Raw genomic sequence first — 24,641 nt, 5'->3', positions numbered from 1 at the left:
TCCGGAAAAACTTAAAATCAGGGAAATGCACCCATTGAACTGCATTATCAATTGGTAGGACCACAAATAAAAAATGTAAAATGCGGGGAATCTTAAAATCAGGTTACTTAACATTGAGGTTTCACTGTAGTAAATTTGGGTTAAAAAAACCCAAAAGTCCATCAATTTCAACTCTCCCAAATGAACCCCAGTGCACAGTGGCTCACCTTCCAAACCGAATTTGTAATTGATTATATTTACATTTATTATTACAGCATGATGAACCTTATACAGGTATGGAATCCATTATCCAGAAACCCATTATGCAGAACGCTCGGAATTACCGGAAGGCAATCTCCCATATGTGCCATCTCCCAAAGACTCAATTTTAATCAAATTAACATTTTTATAGTGCCTTGTAAATGATCCTCGACTAATATATAAATAATCTTTATTGAAGGCAAAACAATCCTATTGGGAGTTAAATTGTTTAACTGATATTTTTTTAGTACATGTAAAGTATGGAGATCCATATTATGAAAACATCCTTTAACCGGAAAACTGCAGGTCTCATCCCTGTACTTAATTTTTATTTTTGCAATAGTTGGCCCTGTATTATTATTATTACAAGATCCAAAAGAGCTGAAATGTCTGTGGTGAGTTCTGTGTATCCTTCTAGTGATGTGTGGGCCGGCCCAATACCCACGGGTATACCCGCAGGTCGAGCTGGTTTGTGCCGACCTTGCACCTCCCTTTCGAATGCCGCCTTCCGGATTGAACTTTTATAGATGGGCGCCTCTCGTCCCGCCCCTTCTGTGACATCATGGGCGGAGTAGCACTAGTCTATAAAAGGAACCCGGAAGTCGGGCTCGTGCGTGCGCAGGTGGAGTGAGGGCGGGCAGGTGCGGGTCAGGAAAAGCCCGATCCACGCATCACTATTTCCTTCCAACATTGGACTGGGAACCCGGGGCTTGTCGTCTCGGAGGCCCCACCACCGATGAGCTAACCGTGTTTTTTCTTCTTGCGTCCGTGATAGTGGGGGAGTTCAAGGAGCAGCGCCAAGGGTCTCAGGCGGGGAGCAGGTCTGGCTTAGCAGGGCCCATTGGATTTTTTCCCAGTGTCCTGCCTGTTTCATTCTCTGGCCTGTAAGTAGCAAACCAACACAGTGTGACTGACAAGCCTACCAGGCATTAAGTTAAAAAAGAAAAAACTTCCAATCAGTAAAGCTACCATGGTAATTGCTGCTAATGGGACTATGGACAGTTTTAAGCCGCCCAGTTGCATTATAAAGTTCAAAGCTGGACTTCAGAACTTCAAATTAAAAATCTAATCTTTAGCTCTATTTTACAATTTTATGTTTTTCCCCTTAAACCAGCATTAAATATAATTTGTGCCTTGCAAGAAAAGAAAGTTAGTAAAACATAGAATATTTTTTTGCCCTCTAGGCCCGATTCTCTTTTTAAGAAATTACTTGGCGTTTAAGTGGAAATATTGTCCTGCTTAAAAAGATATTTAGAAAATGTAATAAAAGCGAATGCACTGAACCATGGAACTTCCCATCTCTTTTCTTACTATTTGTTCATTATTTAAGAAAACTAAAATAACTTTGAAACTTTGGGGCCCCAAGCCTACTGAAAAGTACAGGTTATACAGGAATTGTCGCTATGATTTCAGGATTTTTTAAAATAAAAGGCAACTATGCATTTTTACTAAATATCGTACTAATAAGACCATTTTTAATTAAAGGTGATGGAAACGCTACATAAAACTTCCCCTTTTAGCTTCCCTATGTAGGTGGCACAAATTCAAAGGGAAATTAAGTGACCTTTCAAAGATTCTCTCAAATTGCTATATAAATATCAATAAATATTTGCCTTTCTTGTGCCTTCATTTTCTGATGTTCTGTGTGTCACTTGCTGGTCACCTGACAGGAAAAGGCAGGTTTTAACTGTAACAGGAAGAGGTGTATACAAGGAAGTACGGCTCTGTCTGTTCATTGGCTGATGCATCCTAGCTAGCAATCATGCATGCCCTTAGTTGTGTGTACCATTATATGAGCCGGATTGTATGTACATACAAAGGGGAACTTTCATGAAAATGTAATATAAATTTCACCTTATGGAAATAAGAAACTTTCTAAAGATAATTCAGTTCTGCAGCAATTTTTGAATAATAAAGTTACTCTAAGCATCCGTCCTCTAAGCAGTTTGTCAGACAGGAACTGAGTCAGATTTTTAGCTCTAATACATCATTGAAGTGTGCTCCCTTTTGCCTAGATAATGTATTAAAGTTGTGTTTCTCTGACTCATGCGTGAAAAATTAAGGTTTTTTTGGGATGGGGAGGGGGATATAGAGAAGCCTGATGTTTTCAGAAGCAGTACACATGTTTTATTGGTTATATTTAAAATGTTTATTATTTGCTCGAGATGAAGCTTATATTCAGGGGGCGCTGCGACAATGAGACGAGTTGAGAAATTTGCCTCAGATGGCAGCACCCCACTGGTTAAAGGAGAAGGAAACCCTTTCGGTGCAAAACCCCTCCCCCCGGTAGGCCCTCCTCCCCCTCGGTCTACCTCCCCCCGGGCAAATGCCCCTAACTTGTTAGTCACCCCTCCGTGCAGGTCCTCTCTTGCCGAGTTCACGGGCGCCATCTTTGTCAAAGCGCTCTTCTTCCTGTACGTTTTGCAGCGCATGCGCAGTAGGAGGCATTTGCCGGTTGGATCTACTGCGCATGCGCCCGAATTTCACAAAGTTTCCTATTTTTTTTTTCGGAAACTTTGTGACTTCCGCGCATGCGCAGTAGATCCAACCGGCAAATGCCTCCTACTGCACATGCGCCGCCAAATACAGGAAGAAGAGCGATTGGACGAAGATGGCGTCTGTGATCTCTGCAAGAGAGGACCTGCATGGAGGGGTGACTAACAAGTTAGGGGCATTTGCACGGGGGGGAGGTAGGCTGGGAGGGAGAAGGGAGGGGGGCCTACAGGGGGAGGGGTTTTGCGCTGAAAGGGTTTCCTCCTTTAACAGGGTGCAGCTCTTGGTAACCTTAGGGCAGAGACACGCTCAGATTCGGGAAGATTAGTCGCCCAGCGACAAATCTCCTCTTCTTCAGGGCGACTAATCTGCCCAAAAACAAAGGGCCATCCCACCAGCGATTTTGATTCTAGCCGGTGGGAGGCAGTTCGGGGGGGGGATCAGTTGCCCCAAAGAAAAAGGCGATATATCGCCGGCCAACAAAATCTCCCTGAATCTGAGCATGTCTCTGCCCTAAGAGATACATTTCCAGTTTTCAAACAGAAAATTCGGCTTTTCTGGGACAGAGAGTACAATTGCGCTAGCAACCCGGATACCTACGACCTCCCTGGACCCTCCTCTCCGGCACCAAAAAAGTGAGCGCGGAGGGGGACGTCAGCCACAAGCTGCCTCAGGCACCAAAGGGGATACAATTGCCCCTGCTTATATTACATTTTTTATTTTTATAATAGTTCCCCTTTAGAATGGCATATTTTTTCTATATGGGATTATCCAATGGCACTGAGAAAAATAAAATCATGAAAATGCTTCAAGGGTATAGCTTCTTGTTGATTACGTATGCCAGAGGATCCTCCAGTGAGAAGCCTGCTGTTTATGTTAGCATTATGTTTCCACTTGCCCCCACAGTTGTGTAGAAACTCATATCATTCAAGTCCTAACATAAGATTAGAGGAATAGCACCTTTTTTCACTTCAGTCATAAGAATACCAGCAAAAACTGACAGCCTCTATCTACTTATATTAAAAACAATGCAAGGAATATTATTCTACCTGTTTTTTTATCTACTTCTTTCAGCTGGAAACCTGTCAGCCTTCACTCCACAGATGCCCGAGACACAAGAACCTGGAGGTCTCGTGAGATGAATGGTGTCTCAGGGTGGCAGTTGATGTGTGCTGTAGCAGGGGAAAGGGAAACATATATTCAGTGAATAAGAAATAAGGTGAGAGGTTCAAGGTTTAGTCAGGTTATTGAAACTCATATGGGTGGACATGAGGCAGGGACTGATGTGAATGATACATACTCCCTGTAAAGCACTGTGCAATATGTCACTATATAAATAAAGGGTAATAATAAGAAATCAGATAGTAAAGGGGAAGTAATCCCCCTTGTTCAACTTGTGCAATGAAAAGGGCTTTTTTTACAACATTTTGCCTATTATACTAATCATGAAAAATCTATGGGTTTTGGGTTTTTATTTTTTTGGGCAAAATGGGGAAATTTAGGTAGAGTGTCCCTCCCTTTAACCCACTGTTTTGTTTTACAGATATGCAGGAGCAATTATGTACAGGGATTATCTGTGCACTGGGAATCTAAGTATTTACCGTACAAGTATTACAATATTAAAATTGTAGGCTCACAAAAAATAGTTTTAAAACTGCTTGGGTCAGTGACCCTCACTTGAAAGCTGGAAAAAGGAGACGCAAATAATTTAAAAAATGATTTTAAAAAACAGTTGCTAAGAATATATAACATACTTAGTTTAAGGAGAGTTAAAGGAGAATGAAAGTAGGAGGGGGTGGCAAAAGTTATGGTGACCCTCAGAGCCAGACCAGGCGCCCTAGGCAACCTGACCGGTCGGCTGGTCGTGAGTGTGCGTGAAATACTTGTGTCACGCATGCTCAAAATGGCGCTTGCGCATGCGTGGAAGCGCAAATGCAGGGTCAAATAGAACAGAGAGAGGGGACCGGACATGGGATAGGCGACAGAGAAGGTACATGCCTGGTGCCTCTCCAACTTGTGCGCCCTAGGCACGTGCCTACACTGCCCACCCGTAGTTCCAGCCCTGGTGACACTTGATAGGATACAGGGAAATGTACTACAAAGATTTTCTAGATTCAAAGCCTGGCAAGTCAATAATGCACAGTAATCTACCTATATTAATTAATATAAAGTTAATGATATAAAGCTGGGTAGCAGGATTCTTATTTTTTTTTAACATATAATTACAGCAGCCTGCATTTGAGAGTTGGAGAGTGCATGTAAGAGGTTTATTGAGGGATCATATGCCCTTTAATAGCTTTAAAACCAGAACTATTTAATGTGACTTATTAAACTTTCCCTAAAATGTTGCAATATATGAATACAATTAGGAGAAGTAGGAAGTATTGATTTCCTTTGCTTCTTTGGGTTTCAATGGATTCTGCTAGGCGAAGAATTGTTAATCAGGAATGTGTATTCAGATGGAGAAGTGAGAGATGAGGCACATTTCCTTTTAACCCAGTAGAAAGTGCACATGGACGATATGCCGAATACTTCAGCAAAGAGAAATTCACGGCCTCTATTTCAATTTGGGTGTTTCAAACGAACACCTCATTAAACATGTCAATTACAGAACTGCAGTTAATTTGGACACCGTTAAATAACTCATCAAGTAAAAAAATCTGACCATGTACAAGTAAGTGATACAAACACCTAATTAGTGAATTGTCTTGTCAACATTTTTCATGGCTGAATGTGAACCAAGTGTAATCATTTCACACGCTGAAACTTGGCTCCGTGCCTCTGAATGTCAGACAAAGCCAGAGGAAGGCATTCTCAAACTCAGGTTACCAGGGCCTGGCTACACTCACAATCTCTTTTCCATTAATAGCTTTGTACTTCTGGGATGTCCACTCTACAGCCCTTCAGCAGTTGCTGAACTACACACTCTCCTTACAGCCAGGGGATGAGCATGTTTTAAAGCAAATAAAAGACTCAGGGGCCAGATGCGTGAATGAGGGAGATAGAGAGAGTCTGAAGAGCAGAAAACTCATCCCTAGAAAAAGGCAAAAATGCTCAGGTGCTTCTGAGCTTGCTCAAGGGCTGGCGGGAAAACGTTTTATTCTAAATGCATCAGTTAATAGTGCTGCTCCAGCAAAAGTTCTGCAATGAAATCCAGTTTTCAAAAGTGCAAACAGATTTTTTTATATTTAATTTTGAAATCTGACCTGGGGCTAGACATGCTGTCAGTTTCCCAGGTGCCCCCAGTCACGTGACTTGTGCTCTGATACACTTTAGTCACTCTTTACTGCTGCACTGCAAGTTGGAGTGATATCACCCCTCTCCCTTCCCCCCCCCCAGCAGCCGATCAGCAGAACAATGGGAATGTAAAAAGATAACAACTCCCTGGTATATATAAGAACAGCACTCAATATTAAAAATCCACGTCCCACTGCAACTCTTTCAGTTACATTGAGTAGGAGAAACAATTGCTTATCTGAGAGCAGTTTCATAATGAAGTACTGGCTCTTTCTGAATGCACAGGGCCAGGCCAAACCTGAGATGCTGCCTACACACCAATATTACATGCTATATGCTAGAATGAACTAATTGCAGTGTAAACAGTGTAATTTAGAAATAAAAACGACATCATAAAAACTATGACAGAATCCCTTTAATGTTACTGGGCCACACAGCATAACCCTCATCCCCACAACTTTCTGAAAAAATATCTGTTCTGTGCACCTAGATTAAAATTGCACATTCCTCCGGATCCCCATAGGGGTATTTCTGCACTCCCTCTCCAGCATCTATTGTCTCCCTGCCTTTATGCATTCGTAATCAGCCTTATTTAGCCCCCAGCAGTCAAGCTTGTAGCACCCATAAGGCCATTTGTTGTAATAAAGTAACTATGCATTGCCTGAACAATAAAATCATAGAACACGTATGGGATCAGTTATCCAGAATGCACAGGACCTGGGGCTTTCCATATAACATAACGTAATTTGGATCTATATACTTTTAACCATGAAATAAACCCAATATGTTTGTTTTGCCTCCAAGAAGGATTACTTATATTTTAGTTTAGATTAGTGTTTTATTATAACAGATAAAAATGATTTTTAAAAATTTGAATTTTTTGGATAAAATGGAATCTATTGAAGATGTCCTTCGCATAATTTGGAGCTTTCTGGACAATGGGTTTCCAAATAATGACTCATATGGGCTTCTGGAAGCTCTAATAAGTACCAACATGTAGTTTGTAGTGGAATGTTCAGATGGGACATTAAGGTTAGTGGCATAGATTGCAACAATCCAAATGCTCTTGGCCAACTGGAGCCACTTCCCATTCATTTGAAAGGCACATGATTGGTGCTGGGGCTTTTAGATTAAAGTAACAAATAATTAATGTTTACACTTCAAAAATGTCAATGGAAGGCTATTGGATGCAAATACTACTGAAAATGACACATTTCTGCATGACACAATATAATACATTTTTGCATACGGTAAATGTTACCATGAAGCAATGGTGCTCACCATACCCAAAAAGCTTCTCTAAGCCAGAGTCCACTACATCATGAAAAAGCACACAAATAGATTAATGGACACGTTTGTCAGGTGTGGATGAAGAATATGGCGCACCAGGAGGTATCATCTGCATTAATAACCATCAAAATGCTGTAGACCCCTTCTCATTATAACAGTAAAAACTGCTACAAGTAGATGAGAAGCATAATAGAAAGGATGAAAACACTATGGTGTTGTTTATTAAAGTTGTGTTTTCGCGAAAAATTCTAGTCTTTTGAGGTTCGTGTCACTAAAAAACTCAAATGTTTTGGGGGGAAAAAAACTTGAATTTTTCAAGATATATTATGCCACGAATCCGAAAATACTGCAGCTAAAACCTGTCTAATTCATGTAAAAGTCAATGGCACAGGTCCCTTTAAGAGTCTGGCCACACGAGCAGATTCCTGTGTGTGCCTTCCCCCAGGCGATTTTCATTTTAGCTGGCGGAGGGCATGGGGAAGGCAGTTCTGGGGGTTTTTTTGCCACGAAGAAGAGGAGCTTTGTCGCTGGGGGTGACTAATCCCCCCCAATCTGCTCATGTGGCCTGACCCTAACCATTTGAATATTTTATGCCTTCATGATTTTCGGGTGTTTTATGCTGGTTTGAGCTCAAAAACTCTGTAAATTCTGGGTATTCAAGGTTTTTTAGCCTATAAACCTGATACATTTGAGGTATTCAAGTTTTTTTCCCTGATTGCATTTTATCAAGTTTTTTTACAGTCAGATTTTTTTTTATAAATAAGCAAACATTCGAGTTTGTTAAAATTGTGAGTTTATTCAAGGTAGAACAAACCTTGCAAACTAAACCTTTAATAAATAACCCCCTATGTGTGCCATAGCCCTAAGCTGTAAACACCAGGTCAATGCTTTGGCCATTACACATGAAGACAGCAAACATTTAAAAGAAGAGAGCTCTGAGGAGGAGCATCATGGAGAAGCATTAAAAGTACCAATCATCTGATTATCATGACTGTTTACATCCAGTCACTGATAGTAATTGCAGTTAGAAGGAAATCAAGGCTTTGTATCCACAGCTCTTCAGGACTCTTTGCCAAACTCATACTCTGACCTAGTTTCAGTGAACGGCCTCACAGTTATATATTAATAGAACTGATCCTTTTGGATCCTTGCAAGTTTCAAAATAATCAGCTTGATAACGTTTGTGTGTTCAAACAAAGTATTTTAATTTGTTCCTGTTACAAAGGCCTAGTAGGCTCAGCAGAAAAATTCTGAGTGGAAAACAAGCTGAAATCATTCCCAGTGTTCTCAGGCATGGTAGAGATGGAAATGTATCCTACAGAGACAGGGGGCAAAGAGGAATCCATCTGATTGACTTGGTTAGGAACTATTGTGGCTGCTGTCTGCATGACTGAAAGATCAGTAGGCAATGTCTGCTGCAGAATCTGCCCTGGTAATTTTGTTGGGGGCCGTCTGTTCTTGCAGAACCTGGGGGATGCATGCTCTCTGTTGATCTGTACCCGCATATCTGCTTTGTGTACTGTTCGGATGTGTTTCTTCATATTACTCGGGTGCCGACATCCTTTCCCACAAATCTAATAGAGATTAGAAGTAATAAGTGGAGTAAGAAATCTCTTGGATATGGAAATCCCAGCACAAAGTAAAAACTGCAATACATACTGTATGTTCAACAGCTCATCATATCTAATTAAATGTAAATTTTAAAGGCAATGCGGACCTTTTAGTCTCAATACATACTTTGCAACGATATGGGAGTTCTCCGGTATGTGTCCATGTGTGCCTCTTTAGTTCCGAAATACGGTGAAATGACTGCACACAGAAATCACACTTAAATTTCTTAATGCCGCTGCATAACAAAACAGAAAAAAAAATATAGACATAAAAATACAATTCATATGTATGAATCTTAAATGGCTACCAATGCTATTATACTGCAAATCTTGGGTTATATAATAAAAGTCTTGCATTATCCAATCAGCAAATAGCATTCATTGGCTACCTGTCTGAAGCCAAACTGATTGGTTGTTAGGGGTTACTAAACTTATTGTGGCGTTTATGACTTTTATTGCATTACATTACCCAAAAATGTATTGTTTTAGGTTCATTCAAGCTATGTTCACCTGCTGATGAATACAGTGCTGACCAACCATTTGAACATCTTTGTGCACAAGTAATTTACATCAGTATAATTTAAGTCTGCTAAAAATAATTTAAACATGAAAGAAACCCAATAGGATTGTTTTGGCACCAATATGGATTCATGCAGCTTAGTTGGGGCCAAGTACAAGGTATTGTTTTATTATTACAGAGGAAAAGTAAAAATTCGATTTGCTGAAAATGGAGTCTATGGGAGATGGCCTTCCTGTAATTTGAGCTTCCGCATAACAAGTTTCTGAATAAGGGATTAAATACCGGTACTGTTTATTTTTCCTAGATTGGTTGATTGATTTGTTTCTTGAATGTAAAATAATTTTATTGAATTATTTATGAAGACACTGAAGCACATATTACAATAATTATTGATCACTGCTGATTATGGGATACCATAGTGTTCTCAACATAACTACCCCTCTGGTCACATCCACTGCTAAGCAAGTGCACACAGGTGCCCATATAGCAATGCAGTGCAATCTAATGAATTGGTTTATATTTCACCAGAACCTGGGTTTACTGCCAGTTGGGTGAGTTTGGGGTGAAACTTGGGTGACCACTGTGGGTTTGGGTTGGGTGTAGGTCAGACTACGGATGTACACTCCTCCTCTGCTTCTGAAGATTCCCTGTTTTTCATCCAGGAGAGAACTAGCGTACAGAGTGAAAATACACAGGTACAGGTTGGGAATGGGTTCTACAACTGCAACAGGGTCGGTAAGTTTATCCTGACCCTCACATAACTACAGGCCTCCCCCTCCAGTCTTATAAAGATGGCTGAGAAACAGCTGCACTTTGATATAAAACCTACACATACCTGCAAAAGATTTTGTGACTCTTATAATGCTTGACAGCTTGCCCACAAAACTCACAAAGCTGGAGCAACGGCGCCTTGCCATTAGATGCTTCCAAGTGTTTCACTCGGATATGCTGTGTAAGATCATCTGCAAATGAAACAAGTTGATCACTTTATTTGTGTTTAACTTGGCACTTTTAAATACAGTGATATGTAAAATAAAGCATTCAAATATATTCATAGAATTCAAATTCATTTACGCTGGAATAATTGGGGTGTTTTCGGGGCTGGTGAATGCTCGGGGTACAAGGGAAGATGATGTAGGGTATTTTGATACCATATGTTTGGGTGAGCAAAACCTGAGCTCACAAAAAAGAAAAACCAAACTCTCTTCATATGCCACTGCCGTAGTCCCTAATAGAAATTCGGGGGTTCGGCAGATTCGGTGCATCCCTAGTTTCATTAAAGACCAGGGAGGCCAGCTGTCTCTGATGGGCATATGTGGGAAAGGGCAGGCTCACTGTGAATTAATCTTTGTGTAATAAGTACTTAAAGAAACAGTAACATCAAAAAAGAAGTACCCCCTGTGTCCCCCTGATGGTGGCTCTGCCTGTGACCTAACATGTATGGTTTGTTTGTGTGCACCGTGAATCCTTGAATCTCAGGGAAATCTTTAAGAAAGCAGTAGCGGTACATTAAATGGTTTGTCACCCATGCTAGAGAAGTTAAGGGGGTTATGAAATAAAAGGCTCTACATTATCCCAGGAGCATTAACCCTTACCAACCAATCAGCAGGCAGAATTTAATGGTCACCTGTTTGTAAGCAAACAACTTATTGGTTGCTATGGGTTACTGCTACTGGGCAAACGTAGTGCTTTTTATTACATAAATGTAGGTGACAAAACATCCTGTGCCAGGGCCCTAATGCAAATTTGTTATTGTAATTGGCTTTGCCACAAGAATTTGCCATTTAAGAAAAATAAAGCGACATCCTTGGTCACAAGAATCTAACATTAGACACTTATATCATCAAATAGTCATCTTTTAATACATTTTAAATCTGAAAACCATGAGGTATGTTATATTAAAGCAGGAGCCACCATGACATAAGACACCGGGGCAATTGTGCCATCTGGTGCATTCACAGCTTCATGACAAACAAGGCTATTAATGAGTCATTTACCCAATGCCATTATAGGACCTCATTATTTACAGAGTATAGTTCCCCTTTATAAGACTTAGCGGGGCTAATTTACTAACACTGTGTAATACTTCCTCAGGGCAGTTACCTATAGCAACCAGCACTTACAGTATCTTTAGTCATGCTTTTGATGGATTCCTCAGGGTTCACGCACTAAACAATTTTTTCAAGAGTTAGTAACCATTACAAAATGCAGTTTCCTGACAGGTATGGATTTGTTGTATCTGTGAATAAATGTGCCATTTTCTGCTGTTTCAAGGTAAGACGCATACCTCCGGAAAAAAAAAACCTCAAACAATAGCTCTCATTTATAGTGAGGAATGCGTCTTCCCACTTCCGTGAGACCGCCAGGAGAATGCACAGAGAAGGAAATCTGTGTGAAATCTTCTGCCTTAAACAATTCACACAGGATTTTACAGACAGGGAAAATTCCAAACAAGATGGTCTCTTTCTTAAAGCTGTGCATTCAGCAGCAGAATATCCAATGCAACTGACAAATGAATCAGAGATGGGTAGGATGTTCTTTTGTGCTCATGACTAAATGATGTCTGTGAAAAAAAAAAAAGCCCTTCCTTTATTTCCAATTAGAATTCACCCTTTCACTTACCAAATGTTCTGCTAAGACATCTGCAGTACTCAGATGAACTCCGACACTAAACATCCTGACAGCCTGTAATTGCCTTTTTTGCAATGCAAAATGATTATTAACTTCTCAGTTCATTACCAAAGCAAATGTAATTCTTAAATATTGCAAAGAAGCCCGTGTAGAACAAAGAATCTGTGTTTATATAAGGAAGGGGAAAAAGATTACATTTGTGACAGATGTGGGAAAATAAATAGTCTTTAACCTGGACAATATTTGACTGTGTCTAATTGCCCTTTGCCAAGAAAAGCCGAGACGAGAGCAAGACAACAGACTTATTTTGTAAAACCAATGCAATCTGGCAGCTTGGGAACTACATATGGGGAACAAGTGCAGGTATCAAATTGCAATCTGTCGGAGGGTTAAAGAAAGTCCCATCGACTGCTGCAAAATGTTTAACCAATATCTGGTAAGCCTTTTCAAAGCTGCAATAAACAGGAAACACATTTTTTGCAACCCATAGTGATTCTATGCAATGGAAACTATACAATGTTTAGCTTTGAATTTTCTAAATAAACAGAAACCCCTGCCCAAATTAAAATGCACTGTGACATTACAATCTGTAGAAAAAACAGACTATTTGGACTCATTGGGAGGAAGCTCCCATTTTGGGGGACAAGTATGCACATAATGAGCATGAACCACAACTCACTCTTTATGCACACATATGTGCCCAACATGGCCGCCCAACTTGAGAGCTACCTCTTGCAGGAGACAGAGCACTCGCAAGTGAGTTTTGCACATAAGGCTATTGTTTTCCCCATTTGTAGGTAATATGTGTCCTTTAAAGGACCTTAAATAATGGTTGTGATATCAGTCATGTGCCATAGAGCACCACTGTACCAACACAGTTTGTGAATTACTTAATTAAACCAGAACGCTACACAAACATCCCTATAAAGGCGGTGCACGAGAGTCAAATTACATACAGGAGAGTTTTGCCTAAATTAAGAAAATGTACTGGTACTGTAATGTATGTAAAGTCTCTGGATTTGAATATGGGCTATTTACTTACCCCAGGAGCGTAACAGCCCTTTAGTGTTCACTTACAGAACACTTCTGTTCCCTGGGGTTGTTGGTCTCTGCACTGAGCACCAGATCAAAAATTCTTGATGCAGAGAGCAACTTCAGGAAGCAGATCAACCCGGTCATTACCACCTGTCTTAGGGCAGAACTGTCAAATTCGACTAGGGAGTTATCCAAATTCTATTCTGTTTTTTTAAAAAAATTCTAATTCAATTATCGATATTTATCATACTCTGGCCCTTTAATAATAAAGTCCAAGATCAATTTGGATATGTTTGCAACCTTTCTTTTTTTCCTGAGAAAAAACTCGAATATCAAATTTGAATCAAATTCTATTCAAATTTTCAGTTCCTTTAAATTAGTCTGAGTTTAAAAAATTTTATTAATAAATTTCGACAAGTTACATTTAGAATTTATGGGAGTTTAGGGGAGTTTAAAAAAAACTCAGATGAATTCGAAATTCGACCCCTGAAATGTGCCTCCCCGTGTGTAAATGACACACAAGCTAGGGTCATTGGGGGGGGGGGGAATAACTATGTGCCTCCCTATAGCTCTTAGATTGCCGATTACGGCAGTCCCAACGTCTCCCTCAAAGTGCCATCTTAGTAGTGCTGCCTGTTTACTAGAAGTGTCTGCCTTTGGGAAGAAGGTCTTTGGATCACCATAGTCTACCCCAGGGACCCCAACCTTTTTTACACGTGAGCCAGAATCAATTGTAAAAAGATTTGGTGGCAACACAAGCATGAAAAAGGTACCTGGGGATGCAAAATAAGGGCTGTGATTGGCTATTTGGTAGCCCCTATGTGGACTGGCAGCCTACAGGAGGCTCTGTTTGACAGTACTCATGGTTTTTAAGCAACCAAAAGCTGCCTCCATGCCAGGAATTCAGAAATAAGCACCTGCTTTGAGGCCACTTGGAGCAACAGTAAAAGGGGTTGGTGAGCAAAATTATGCTCACAAGCCACTGCTTGGGGATCACTGGGTTACCCTGAGAGAACCACAGAGATCATAAACCTGGTACTGGAGTATAAGAAACATACTGATAATTATCTGAGAAACATCATAATGAATGACTGCACTGCCCTTAAGTAAAATATTGAATGTTTTAAATGCCTTTAATCAAAAAACCCTTGATGTCCTTGCTCCCTCAGCTTAGAAAACAGCAAAACTGGATGAGTGTTAATGATGTGGCTGAGGAGGGACTTATGACTGGGTGGCTGGGTGACCCTTTAACACTCTCAAGCAGAAGGCAGCCTCTGGTAACTAAGCAAAGTCATTAAAAGAATAGCTAAATGAAAGGGTGTAGGAAGCCGGAGCTGTTCATTACAGTTGCAGGTCAAGGAGTTCACCCAACAAAAACCATATGTCACTGAGGTGTCAGGAAAGAGGGTGTGAAAATATAAGGTTCTACTGAGCTCATCTCTTCTTCCACATTAACTTCATTTTATGAACTCTACACCATGTCCATGATTTCTAAAACTTTCACCGTCCCTCTTGTAGCCATATCTTGTCTAAAGCAAAGGAAAATATAGTCTGCATGTAATTATGTGCATGACCACCCACTCATACCTGCTGGTATGCTGACAGCAGGACAGGGACAAACTGGGCTTCTTACATGTCCCCCTGAGTCCCCACTGCTTTTCTGATTATACTTTAATAACTGAAAAAATGAGGCAAAACAAAAACAATATATAGGAAAATGCAAAACCTTTATTGTAATACCTCTTCCTATTCTTTTCTCACTATATTGAAACACATAATTAAGGCAAGGGAGCAGCATAAAATATTCCTAATACTTTTCCCGGATTGGACATACTGCAAGAAAATTTGCTGCTTAACAGTAACATAATTAACACTTTGTAAAGGGGCCAGAACAACTTTCACACCAAGATGGCAATCAGATTACAGATCCACATTTTTATAATTACAAATAAATTCTCTATACCACCTACTGTAGGCCACTGTTGGTGCCCTTGTACTGGACTGGTATCTGACCCATACTTCTTACACCCAAACATGATTTCACTGATAAAAAAAACAACTGAATGCAATAAGATATCCCAAGATATCCCAAAATAGATTCAATAGTACACATGTGCAGTAGAATTAAAGTTTGTATTTTACTGAACACGTTCTGGTTTTATCCTACTGCACCTGCACATGGCAAGGGGATACCTGGAACACAAGAGAAGATGGTGGCATGTTAATCACTGAGGGATACATATCAAATTGGCATGTGCCATGTTGTGTCACTGGAAAATATAGGAAGCAGGAAAAAATAAGTTGGCACAAAAAATTGTATACATATAATTAAAGCAATTGCATCAAAACGTAAAGGAACAGTTCAGTGTAAAAATAGAAACTGGATAAATAAATAGGCTGTGCAAAATAAAAAATGTTTTGAATATAGTTAGTTAGTCAAATATGTTATGTATAAAGGCTGGAATGACTGGATGTTTAACATAACAGAATACTAGTAGCTTTTCACCTCTCTAACTCTGAGTTAGTCAGCGACTTGAAGGGGGGCCACATGGGACATATCTGTTCAGTGAGTTTGCAATTGATCCTCAGCATTCAGCTCCGATTCAAAAGCAACAGATATGACCCATGTGCACCCCCCCTCAAGTCACTGATTGGTCACTGCCTGGTAACCAATCAGTGGAAACCAAGAGAGCTGAAAAGCAGGAAGTAGTGTTCTGGCTATTATTTACCCAGTTTTTATATTTACAGTGAACTATTCCTTTAACATTTCATCTCTGCTAAAGAGCCTTCCTCGGGGTCGAAAGCTATCACTTTTTATATCTTTTGCTCCATATCAGTTTAATCTATTCTTACACTAAGCAGCTCTATACAGGTTTTCAGGTTAGTTACAGTTCCTTCTCTCATATTTTACCAACCAAGGTCATTTACCTCTTTATTAAAAAGTGGACTCCTCCTTCACCTTTTTTTCTGGGTTATACCCTAAGTTTCTGTTCACCAGTTAGTGCCTGTAAGGTGCATCTGGAACATTCCCATCCTGACACTCCATATTTGATATCTGATAAAGTTAATAAAGAGAAAACTGCCAAGAAACAAATCTTCATTTTAGGCAATCCCATTCTTCAATGTATAACCATGGGACAGTAGAGTTTGGTAATAATTGTTTCTGTATATTTACAGTACCATAGATACCAACATAAACTGTAATGTGCAAGAATGATACAAGCATGCAGACAAGCATAAAATGACTTGTTCTCTCTGCTTACTTTTCACTTTGTAGGCTTTGTCACATAGACGGCATTTGTGGGGTCTTGCATCTGAGTGGTAAGCAATGTGGTCATGTAACTTCTTCAGAGTGCTTAGCTCTTTGCCACATTGGTCACATTGGTAGAATTTCTTGTTGTGGTGGCTTGACATGTGCAGAGAAAGCTGGCAGCTGAAAATGGTAGGAAATTTAGTTTAACAAAACTGTATATCCACTGATTTCACGATTACCACTGATCATAAAGGGGTTTAACAGAGTATATGAAGTCTAATCAAATGACATATAGAGTGAGTTCTGTGAGAATCATATTGTACTCATATCTGAAATACTAGCCTAGCAGATTCAAGGGTATGACTAGAAAGACGTACACTGTTTAAGGCTAGAACAATATAAGTGGTCATTTACCACCACAAGTGCAGTATTGCAAAGTGCAATTTCAGTTCAACAGCCTTTTTTTCCTACAATGCAGCATTTCAACGCATTCATATTAGTGCAATTGCACTTTGATGCAAATCCATTTTTGGAACTCAATCATTTATGACTGCAAGTGCAATGTATATTTTGACACTATACACATGGGTACTTGTACCTACACTAGAGTCTAGGTACTCTAATCTGTTAAACCTGAACATGACCCCGTGAACCGCACCTGCATACTTACCCCCTTGGACCCGTCACCCGACCCACAAGTACCTTATGCGCAACCCAATCCGTGACCCGCTGACCATCAAGAAACAGGAAGTGCTATCATTGTAAACCGTAAGTGACATCATTAGAAGTTGGCGTGATCAGAAAAAAAGGCGTAAAACTCGCTATTGAGAAGACCCGAACCGCAAACCCGGAAAACTGCCGACCCGCGTCTATACCTGCTCCCAAAATTTCTATCTGCAACCCACAGGGTTCTGCAGGCTTTTGTGGGTAACCCGCAGGTACCCGACCCGCTGCAGGACTCTCCTCAGAACTTTGCAACAAGAGGCAAAGCATACTGATGATCTATACGTAATTGGATTCATGCCATATCGACCTTGACCTCCCTATTTCGGTGGTTCTATTAGTTGGTTTCACACACACAACTGAATAGTGTTCAGTGACTTGGCCACTGGTGCCTTTATTGACGTCACATGCAAAATTAGATTTATATAAACACGCACTGAAACTTGTATATGTTACACCAAAAGGAACCCTAATTTGCATGACACTGTAATTCTGGGGAAATGCTGCAATGATGGTAAAAATGCATGGCATTTGAATACTGCACTTTGTACTTTATCCAATTAACACCTAACCGTATGTTATTATCATGTCTGCCCACCAATCACTTCTATCTTTTTGCATCAATAAGAGATAACATACAGCAATCAGCGTTGACTACTATTCATCACTACTATTTGCCAGATCTCCACTCAACAGCCAAGGACAGCCAAGACAACAGACTTACTGCGTATCGTAATGAGTGATCAAAGGAATATGTCAAAAGGTAGGTTTTGCATTTCAGTTATGCATAAGTAGGAGATGTAAGCTCCACTGAAGGTGTTGTTAAACAGAAGACTAGAAGTAGGCTAGTAAACTAGAGTCCTAGAAGCTGGAGTATTTTGAAAGGAACAGGCAGGCCAGTTACTCCATTCCATAAATGCAGCTTACATATTGGTGATCACTTTCCATTGGAAGCCTGTCCTGTGGAAAGGTATTTAAATTTATTGAAAATCTTAGGATGGTCTCTTTGAGCAGGACACAGTGCAGGAAGGTTACCTTCTTGTGTGAGGAACTCCCTAGGGATGCTGCCTGCCACTGCAAGAAACAGAGGGAGTTCTTGGCCAAGCAACTTGGAGAGGCTGAGTGTCTGAGGACCTTAGAGGAAAGCCAGGAGGCTGAAGAATCCCCCAAAGAAGTATTGTGAATAGAATGGTGATCCTAACGTGTGTTATGTTACTGGTAGCTCATGGGAGGCCAAATTTAGTGAGGGATCTCACCACATGTGTGCAGGTAGTGCGCAGAGGGCAAGACTTTTTATGAGCTCACCCCTGTGTAGCAATAACAGAAAGTTCTGTTGTGGATTCCGGGTCAGTAAGTCAGTAACAACAGTAACTGTAGGCAGCCAAGAGGGTATCTATGCTGCTACCCTATAATTGTAGCTCCCTGCCATTTCAGATCCTGTTCAGCAAACTGCTACAAGCAAAATCCCCCATTTGCTATAACTGGATTTCCAAGCTATTATACAGTGTCAATATATAAGACAATATTATGAAATGATAAAGGCATGTTAACTATATGAAAATAATGCATGCTAGCTTTGTGACTTGTGCAGATTCCCCCCCCCCCAATACAAGCTGTTTTTTCTGAAAAAGTTAAGATGTGTTGTGTACAATTCATTATTGAGAGAACCGTGTTAAATGGAAAAAGTGAGATAACTGATTGTAAGCTTTTTTTAGGGCTTTCTTTTCCTTCCATATCAGTTATTAGTATTTACATTTTTCTAAGTACAGTGCATACAGCCATTTATTGTACATGGCTATGGAATACCTTGTTGCTTACGTGTTAATAATAATAATAATAATAATAATAATATGTACCACCAGGTTAAATGCCTTCAAAGAAGATCATATTTAAAGGGGAACGCCACACAAACATAACTTGAGCTTTTTGAAAAGTAATTTCAAGCAATTTTGCAATATACATCAATTGAAAAACATGCAGACTTTTCATGATTTGGAACAGTTCCCTAAGCCTAGTCCCTGCTCTCCTGCTGATCTGTCTGACTACTTTGTGGAGCTGGCTGACTACTTTTACTTTGCATCAACAGCCATCTGTCCTTAGCCTGCATCCTCTTAACCCAACAATTTTGTGCACAGGTGATTTCAATAAGGAACAGAACATCACAGTGTAATGCATTGTGGGTTATGAAGTTCCTGCTTACTGTCTGTAAGCTGTGGAGAAGTTGTTACAATTTGCAACATCAGTGTTTAGTCCCTCCATCCCTGCCAGGATTTCAAATGATGCAGAAAGAGAAGAACTGTTAACCAGCTGGATTTTAGCATAGAAAATGGCATTTATTCATACATTTTGAAGAAACACATAACTGTGATGGTGTATATTAGGGGTTTCTGTGTTATGTGGGCCTCTTTATCAAATTTTGGTCTGGAAGCCAGAGTTCCCCTTTAAGCATTTCTGAAATTTATAGTTAGCTTTTCTCAACCTGTATGCAAGATAACCAGAAGTGACCAAACTGCTTCATTTGATAGTTCTCCAGTTAAACCATGACTATGATATGAAAGAGCCGTTTCTTCTCACCTGTAGTTAAACTGTTTGTCACAGAATTCACACTGAAGTATATTAATCCCTGGATCGTCCTGGTGATTAAGAAACTCTGAATAAGTTAATAAAAGTTCACACCTGTCGCATTTATGGACCACGTCTGCATCCCCATCTATTCTCTCAATGACTTCACTCCCCTCAATTCCAACTATGGTTGAATAAACTTTAGGGGACATGGATTCCCCATGTCTCGACAAGTCATTAAGAGTAAGAGGAGGCTCCAAGCTATCTGGGGTATCTGGCTCATCACATAAATTGATGCACATATCACCATTTTCATCATCTGCTTCTTCTGATGATCCATCATTGTGTATAGTAATAGGCAACTGTCTTGCAAAGCTTGTGTTAGGGAACGAGGTTTCTCGTGGTTCATCCATAGAATTTGCCATACGTCCACTTATAGCAACTGATTTATGCACAAAGAAGTTAGGATTCCTGGTAACATAATTGTCTTTATAAAAGGCAGGTCTCGTAAATATCTTGGCTTTCTCTTTCATCTGGGCAACAGTATCAAATCTTCTTATTTCCTCACTGTACATCACAGCGTTGACACTTGGAGTGCTCTCATCCCTACCTCGCCTCAGCTGCTGGCTCTCAAATTCTCTACTTTCTGAGCCTCTATTTCGTACATCAAAATTTTCCTCTGATATGGAAATGTCCTCCTTTGCAGTACTAGTCTGAGGGCTGCTAGAAACATTAACAACTTGTACAGTGAGAGGGAGGCTGACTTGCAATACTTGGGCAGCCTGCATAAAGTCTTGTACATGGCATGTAGGGATTTTGTAAGAGTATATAAAATCCAAAAGGTGACTAAATCCCTCCAGGCGAACATTATCAAGCACCAAGAACTGTTGCTGCTCGTTTCTGCTTAGTGCTGCATAGAAATATTCACTGCAAGCAGAAAGGACATTTTTGTGAGCCAAGAAAATTTTACCTTCCACCATCAAAGACACATCACAAAAAAGCCCCATAGACTTTTGTTCATTAAGCTTCTGGAGAATAGACCAGCCGTGGATCTCAGGAGACATAGGATCCATCTTGCTACCTGCCAAGTAAGTTAACAAATGTATTAAACAGTATATACACTGTACATTATAAATATGTTAAAGGACAAGGAAAGCCTGGTTAAGATGTTTTCTAATATAAAATGCCTGAATACAATATACTCTGAAGTGCTCCTGATTCATCTGAAGTCACATCCATTTTTAGACAGTACTAGCATCCTTCCAAAAATATTGCCAACTAGTCCCATCACAAAATCTTTAGTCTGGGACTCAGACCAAGACCAGCAATTCTGCGCAATGGAATCATCAGGAAACGAGACATGTGCAGAAAGCAGAGCGATACAGCAAGCTGTTCAAATGCATACCAGCATTTCAGTTCAGTTTATAAATAAAGTTACATTTAAAAATAACTTTTGAGAGCGTGGTCAGCAGGAGGGACTTGAAATGGTTTAGGTGAAGGAACTGTGCCCTATCGATACACAGAGTAAGTGTATTTGGGCTTTCCTTGTGCTTTAAAGCACAGAGTTCACCATCACACACTCATAAGAAAGAGTGCCAGATATTCAAGTACGGGTATGAGATCTGTTATCTGGAAACCAGCCCCCCTAATTAATAATAACTTAAAAATATCAGAGAAAAGTACAAAAATGGCAACAAGAGAACTGTTATCCTCCTACGGAAAATTTGGATGAAATACAACCCTTCTTGAGAAAAGGAAGATGGTGGAAAAAACTGTTCAGGAAAATGTTTCTGTTCATTTTTAAAGCTTAGTTAGTATACAGTGAATTTCCAACTGGAAACTAAGTCAGACAATCAATTCTTTACTTATGGTACTTCCCAGTTATATGCAGAATATTGGCATGCTGTGTTGCATAGGTGGGTGATCTGAAGATACCATACATGAGGGATGCTTGAAACCATCTCTCATATCTGGTAGGTATAGGACAGCCCTGTTTGGTACCATGATCTCCGCATGACCAATATGTGATTAATGAGGGTGTGAAACCCAAGTCAGAGGGACTATTTTGGTAATTCATATATTGTCCCCCCTAACTGCCCTTTCATGTCTCGATTCACCAGACATTTCATCTGATCATAATTTCAAGTCTTAAACTGAAAGATGTGGCTCTAAATAGTGTTTTATCAATTAGAATGCCCCACCTACTTACCCAGCCACCCTACTGGAACCTCTAATTAAGGATCTCCCTATAACTTGAGACCAAATGAGCCCAGTTTAACTATTACCGTGCTAGAGCATTAATGCTCTGGCATGACAGACATGTTCCAGTTTTAACAGGAATATCACTATGTCTACTCAAGGGTGCGCAACAGAGATGAGATAGTTCCCTGCTAGAGAAGAGTATATTTTTTCTCCAAGTTTTGTCGTGAAAATGACACCCATAGACTCCACTGGGTGAAAAAATTGTTGTGCATCAAAAAAAATTGTCTCCCCATTTTTGCCATTTCACAAATTTTCGGCAAAGCGTAACAGGTCAGATTTGCCCATCACTAGTACCTGCACTGCAGTTTGATAATGCTTAAATAGATTGTAAACCATCTAGGCCAGTGATCCCCAACCAGTAACTCATGGATTTCTGACTTGGAGGCAAGTTTTGGAGGCATAAAGACCATGTGTACTGCCAAGCAGACTCATCTGTAGTCTGCCAGTCCACAAAGTGGCTCCCAAATAACTAATTACAGCCTTTATTGGGCAGCCTCTAGGAACTTTTTTCATGCTTGTGTTGCTCCCCAACTTTTTTTAATTCTTAAAGTGATTCAAGGGTTGAAAAGGTTGGGGACCCCTGATCTAGGCCAAAACACACGGAGGATAGTGTCCCCTTGCGCCTGTGCCACATCCCCAAATACTCACTAGCGGATTCACATTCAGTATCTATATTCTTATTTCTTCTTGTGGTAGGATTGATCTTTACTACTGGTATATTGTGCTTGATACTTTATGTATCCAGATGCAACCGTGATACAGGGAACCAGTAGGCCCCAGTCCTGGTTCATTTGCAGATTAGTCACTTTTCATTTGCAGAATAATGGAGATTGGGTGGCATGGGCTCTATTGAGCTTTAGAGGACCCTTGTGTGTGGTTTTAAAACAGTCCTAGTGGTCCCCAACCTTTTTTGGCCCAGGTACCGATGTAAAGGGTGTTTTTTTGCACCGGGGGGGGGGCTGGGGGTGTCAACTGCGCGTGCCACGTTAAATTCGGGTGCATCCGTGTCCAAATGGAGGTGCCCGCGTCTAATTCAACATGTAACGTTAAATGCGGGCTTGTCGGCCCAGTTCAGGAATGTCCAAGGCCTGGTGGTTGTGGACCCCTGCTACAGTATAAGTATTGTGGGTTTATGAGTGGAGCTATGTATGCATATATAGGAGTGCCCGGCACTCTTCATGCACTTGCTCCTGGTGTGTTTTGTCACCCTTCCTAACCCTTTGCTACCTAACCCTCAATTATCCACACAAGCTTCAAGAGCATGGAAGTTGTGATTAACATCAGGCTTGGGGGACACACTGTTTACATTTATCCTGATAGAGACCATAGCGGGTTCCCAAACTGTAGGAATGGCTCCCATACAAGAGTCAGTTGAGTATTTATTAGTTCTGTTGTGAAATTTGGAGTGAATGCCTATAGATACACAAGGAAACCCAGCCTGAGGGTCAGTTACGGAGAGATCCACTCGTTTGGCGATGTCGCCAAATGAGCAGATCTCTCTCCGATATGCCCACCTTGAGGTGGGCAATATCGGGCTGATCCGATTGTGGGCCCTAGGGCCCAACGATCAGATCCTAACGAATGGGAATGGGCGGTCAGATCGCGGGACTGCATCAACGAACAGATGCGGCCGCGATCTGACGGGATTTTTTGTCCCAACTTTCGGCCAGATCTCGATCGGGGAAGCCCGTCGAGGGGCCCCATACACGGGCCAATAAGCTGCCGACTCAGTCTGTTGGCAGCTTTTATCGGCCCGTCTATGGCCACAGATTAGGGAAAAGCAACATATGCTGAATGCCTAAAAAACACATGATTTTATAAGTCTGTAACCTTGTTACCTTGAATCAAAAGAGTGGGAAGACTGTCATGTAAGTCATTGCATTGTATTGTCATAGGAAAACAAATGTTACAGCCAGTACAGTTACATGGGGCAATACTTTTGGCTGCTTACAGAAGCATCGGAAGGACCTGAAACACTTGTGAGACTTAGAATATATCTAAAGAATATTGCTTTAGATATCTGTTGCATTTCAAAGGAAAATACTGAGAGAGCCACTGCCTCCGTAATACTGTTTTTGTTCCTCCTCTCCTTCTAAAGCCAACTGGGTATATTATCTCTCTGCACTTCTACTTTTTCACTCTACAGGGTTTTAACACAGAATACTGTAGACATTTTTGTTGCCTTTAAGACCACAGTGGTTACAGAGAGCAAAACAATGGATTGCAGAAGCAGGTGGGAGTAACTTGCCTTAAGGTTGCGTTTTAGTTAGAATCGACTCCTTGGACCTGTCTCCTTTCAAGTCATTATTACAAATATACCAAAAAAAGTAAAATAACCACACTTACTGAATTCATACATGCACATGCAAATATTTGAACTATGTATTTTATTTAGGTTCCTCTATTGCTGTGGTTTCACTGTAACTCCCACTGGGGATGCTGGGATTTGTAGTCCAGCAAGGCTGGGGAGCCACAGGTTTAAGATAAATGATGTAAGTATCTAGAGGAGAAAGTGCAATGAATACATCACTTGCATCTTATGCTAATAAGAAATCATCACAGTGAGAATGTACACTGCACGTATAGGTTAAGAATAGCACACACTGCGCATACATTAGCCAGACTCCACTTACCCCTTTTTTTAAGCCAATGCTCCAGCAGCCTCGATTCCAGACTCAAGCGAACCTACGTCACCAGCTTCTCAAATTGCTTAATTGTGAAGGCCTAAATAAAGTTGGGGAATAAAAAAAAACAGTAACACGTTCGTCAGCGTCTTGAATGGACT

At 40.5% G+C, this 24,641-nt stretch overlaps 1 protein-coding gene across 2 annotated transcripts; it reads right to left on the bottom strand.

The window, feature by feature from the left end:
• Nucleotides 1-8,455: 8,455 nt before the first annotated feature.
• Nucleotides 8,456-24,628, bottom strand: LOC108713392 (zinc finger and BTB domain-containing protein 49). Of its 2 annotated transcripts, none has more exons than XM_041562659.1 (6): nucleotides 24,490-24,628; nucleotides 19,709-20,675; nucleotides 16,320-16,489; nucleotides 10,226-10,352; nucleotides 8,998-9,106; nucleotides 8,456-8,834 (listed from the first exon to the last, which is right to left on the bottom strand). In XM_041562659.1, the coding sequence occupies exons 2-6, from the start codon at nucleotides 20,665-20,667 to the stop codon at nucleotides 8,478-8,480; spliced, it is 1,722 nt and encodes a 573-aa protein (XP_041418593.1). In that variant the 5' UTR covers nucleotides 20,668-20,675; nucleotides 24,490-24,628; the 3' UTR covers nucleotides 8,456-8,477. The 2 variants fall into 2 exon arrangements, with proteins under 2 accessions (XP_041418593.1, XP_018111991.1); XM_018256502.2 differs by having other exon boundaries at nucleotides 19,607-20,675; nucleotides 24,490-24,626.
• Between the last annotated feature and the right edge of the window lie 13 nt (nucleotides 24,629-24,641).

This window comes from Xenopus laevis, chromosome 1L (genome assembly GCF_017654675.1).
Source record: "Xenopus laevis strain J_2021 chromosome 1L, Xenopus_laevis_v10.1, whole genome shotgun sequence".
NCBI classification, from domain to species: Eukaryota; Metazoa; Chordata; class Amphibia; order Anura; family Pipidae; genus Xenopus; species Xenopus laevis.
This window is presented reverse-complemented; position numbering and strand designations above follow the sequence as displayed.